This window comes from Haliaeetus leucocephalus, unplaced genomic scaffold (assembly GCF_000737465.1).
Source record: "Haliaeetus leucocephalus isolate CR32 unplaced genomic scaffold, Haliaeetus_leucocephalus-4.0 Scaffold357, whole genome shotgun sequence".
Classification (NCBI taxonomy): domain Eukaryota; kingdom Metazoa; phylum Chordata; class Aves; order Accipitriformes; family Accipitridae; genus Haliaeetus; species Haliaeetus leucocephalus.
Genome location: NW_010972793.1, coordinates 32798 through 36611, shown reverse-complemented (window position 1 = coordinate 36611; position 3814 = coordinate 32798). Strand labels below are relative to the sequence as shown.

At 64.8% G+C, this 3814-nt stretch overlaps 1 protein-coding gene across 1 annotated transcript in view; it reads left to right on the top strand.

The window, feature by feature from the left end:
* The first annotated feature begins 649 nt into the window (after positions 1 to 649).
* LOC104835057 (zinc finger protein 271-like) overlaps positions 650 to 3814 on the top strand; it is an 8841-nt gene continuing 5676 nt past the window's right edge. The window contains exons 1-3 of the mRNA XM_010572835.1: positions 650 to 751; positions 1399 to 1480; positions 1673 to 2621. Of these exons, the coding sequence (XP_010571137.1) occupies positions 650 to 751; positions 1399 to 1480; positions 1673 to 2621 (1133 nt within the window). The remainder of the gene's footprint in view (positions 752 to 1398; positions 1481 to 1672; positions 2622 to 3814) is intronic.

Sequence of the window (3814 nt, the reverse complement as noted above, 5' to 3'; positions counted from 1 at the left end):
GCTTTCCGTCTGAAAAAGCAAACACGGTGCCGTTGCTGTTCATGTCTATTGAGACTACACATGCTGCTGAACTAGTACCAGCACTGCCTTTGGACAGCACAGGCTGCCAGAGCAGAATTAGATCCTGTAATAATCCTTCTCTGAAATGCTCCAGCTGCAGAATGAATTATTCACTGTAAATCACCAACAGCAGCTCCCAGTCAGACTCTGAGGTTTCTCCATGCGACTCCCATAACAGATATAAACAGGTCCCAAAGGACGGAAAAAGCGAGAGCAGGGCTGAAACAAAAGAAAAAAACACATCAGAAACTACCGAGCACTGTAACTTGCACCCAAGCATCTGGAACAGCAATAAAGGACAAAACCAAATGCCTTGGGAGAGGCATTGAGGGGTCAGAGAGGACCTGGGAGGTTTGGAGCAGAGTCCTTGGGGAAATCCTGGCTGGCAGCGCAGAGCAGTGGGTCAGCGAGGCCACAGGAAGGGCTGTGGGGGAGCTGGGGGGGGTCCGAAGTGGGCTGCTGAGCCAAAAGGGTCCTTGGGGGGGTGCACAGGGAGGGGAGGTTGGCGTCCTGGGGGGAGCGTGCCTGCCCTGCAGACAGCCCCAGACCCTCCTGGGGTGCCAGCAGCCCCCTTGCCACTAACGCTGGGATGGAGGAAGGGGGCTGGGGGGCAGCAGCTGTGGTCCTGTGGGACAGGGGGGCCAAGGCACTGGAGCAGTGGGAGCTGGGGACAGTCCCGGAGCAGGATGGGGTGAGGGGCGACAGGCACCAGGATGCTCCCAGGATGCCGCCTCCCAGAGCACTGGGTCTGGCCACCCCCTGCTGGCTGCTGGCCTCCCCTTCCTGCGCCACCCACCCATCCGGGCAGGCCTCTCCCACCCAGGGGTCCCCGCTGCCATGGAAAGTGGTGGGACCCTCAGCGGGTCGGGGTAGGCAAGGACACCCATGCTGCGGCAGGAGAGTGGGACCACGACAGATGGAGGGGGCCTGCCCATGTCTGCCCCTGCACCCCTCCCCATGTCCCCTGCCACGTCCCTTCATGGAGAAGCACTGAGGCCAGGGGTCCTCAGGCTGCCCCAAGCCCCCCCCCAAGATGGGCTGGGGTTTCTGCTCCCCCAGGGCCCACAGACCCTTCCTCCCCCTGCCCTGCACAGCCTCGGGCAGATTTTAGGGGCAAAGCGTTGTTTCCGCAAGCCCCCCTTGCCCGCCAGCCCCCTTGCTGTGCTCCAGGCTGTCGGCCCCTGTCGTGGTGCAGGCAGAAATGGCAGCGAGAGCCATTGGGGGATGAGGCCTCTGCAGGGCCCTGCGCTGGGGGTCTGCACTGCCACCAGACCCCCAGTTCTGAAGCCGCTTGTCCCGGGTGAGCCCACCCCCCAATTCGTCTTCTCTTCTCCCCAGGGGACGGAGGGCTCCCAGCCACGCATGGACCCAGGCGCCCGCAGCTCTGCGGCAGGAGCGAGCTGGGGAGACACCGGGGCAGGTACCAGGATGGGATGGGATGGGGCTGGGCTGGGCGTTGGGCTCGTTGCTCATGCCCCCAGGCTGGGAGTGGAGGGTGGCATGCGTCAGGGTCAACACCTGAGGCCAGGATGACGCTGCTGCCGGCTGCATTGGCACCACCTCCCTCTTGCATCCCTCCTCTCCTGAGCACTGTCACCTGTCTCCCCGGCAGGTGACAGTCAGGAGGAGAGCCCAGAGAGGGGGAGCACATCACCAAGCAGAGCAGGAGCCACATCCCCCGGGCAGAAGACGGAGCAGAAGCGTGGCGGCAGTGCCGGAGAAGCGCAGTCACAGACCAACACCTGCGAGGCGTGTGGGAAGAGCTTCAGCCTGCGCTCCAACCTGCTGACCCACCGCCGCAGCCACCTGGGCGAGCGGCCCTACGCCTGCCCCGAGTGCGGGCGCTGCTTTGGACAGAGCTCCCACCTCCTCACCCACCAGCGGCTGCACACCGGGGAGCGGCCCTACCGCTGCCGCGACTGCGGCCGCAGTTTCAATGTCAACTCGGACCTGGTGAAGCACCGGCGGACGCATACAGGCGAGCGGCCCTACTCCTGCCCCGAGTGCGGGCGCCGCTTCGGCAGCAGCTCCAACCTCACCCGCCACCAGCGGCTGCACACAGGCGAGCGGCCCTACCGTTGCCCTGACTGTGGCGAGAGCTTCCGGGACTGCTCCTCGCTCACCATCCACCGGCGCGCCCACACTGGCGAGCGGCCCTACCCCTGCCCGGCATGTGGCAAGGCCTTTGCTGACAGCTCACTGCTGGCCAAGCACCAGCGCACACACCGCGCCGAGAAGTCCTTCGCCTGCCCCGACTGCGGCAAGAGCTTCTCCACCAGCTCCTATCTGCTGCGGCACCGGCGCACCCACCTGCCTGAGAAGCCCTACCGCTGTGGGGAGTGCGGCCGGGGCTACAGCCAGTTCGCCCACCTCACCACCCACCAGCGGGTTCACACTGGTGAGCGGCCCTACGTCTGCCCTGAGTGCCGCAAGAGCTTCACCACCAGCTCGGCACTCACCAAGCACAAGCGTGTCCACACCGGCGAGCGGCCCTACGTCTGCCCCGACTGCGGCAAGAGCTTCACCCAGAGCTCCAATGTCATCACCCACTGGCGCCTGCAGCACGGCACGTCCCTCTGACGGCCCTGGCCATGCTGCCTCTTCCCCAAGGTCGGGGTCCCTTCCCTGAGGTTTCTCTCTGTGGCACTCAGCAATAAAATCTGCCATCCTGCAGCAGAGGCCACTGGTGTGGCTGGGACAGGGTGGTGGGGGGTGGATCCAGGGCGAAGTGTTGCCCAAGACACTCCCTCTGGCACTGGGGGTCCCTGGGAGCCTTGCCAAACCCCAGTTCACTCCTGAGCCCCCCTGCCGAACGGTGGCCATCCCGGACAGCTCCCGGCCCAGAAGCTGCTGTGAGCAAGCGGCTCCTGTCATTTCACAGGTGAGGAAACCGAGGTGGGCGAAAGTGAAGGAATTTGGTGGTTTTCACCCAAAAAAGTGGATGCAGAGTGGGGCACAAGGCGGGTCTCTGAGTTTTGGGTATTGGAGGCATATTCCCGCTTGCCACCGACCCCTACAGCTCCCGCCGTATCTTTTTGAGGCTGAACTGGGGTCCCTCGGGGGCTGTGGGGCTTCCCTGTGCAGCTGAGGAGGGTGGGCAAGCCAGGGGAGAGGGGGGAAACTGCAGGGCCAGCTCGGAGACAGGGATCCCCTGAGTCCCACCGGGAACGCAGCAAGCACCCACAACTCTCCCAGAGCCTGGCAAAGACCTCTGCCGCACGGAGGACAGGAGGCGACGGGCCTGACCTGGAAGAGGATGGGTCTCCCCTTGCAAGGAGCAGCTTTTCCCTGAGGACAGCCCAGCAGGTTGCCCGGGGCGGCAGCACTGTCCCCATCCAGGGAGCTCATCCAGACCAGACTGGATAAAGCCCCGATGAAGCAGCGCTGGCCCTGCCTGCAGCAGGCAGGACCTCGGCTGGAGGAGGGTCGGCTGGACACCGAGCTCCCCAGGTCCCTCCTGAGCCGGGTTACTGTAGGACCCTACCATTCCCTGGGTCCTGCTTGCAGGCACGAGGTCACCGAACAGATCTGTCCCCCTTTGCCCGCCCTTTGCTGTCACCCTGCTGCCAGCTGACCCTGCGGAGCCAGGACTGCCCCGGGGACAGGACAGGACGGGACAGGGGAGATAGGGTGGGGATGGGAACGGGAAGGGGACAAGGACAGGGATGGGGATGGAGGTGGGGATGCAGAGAGGGATGGGGGATGCGGGTGGGACCGGGGCCGGGCACGGTCAGGGGGGCAGCGGCAGCCGGGC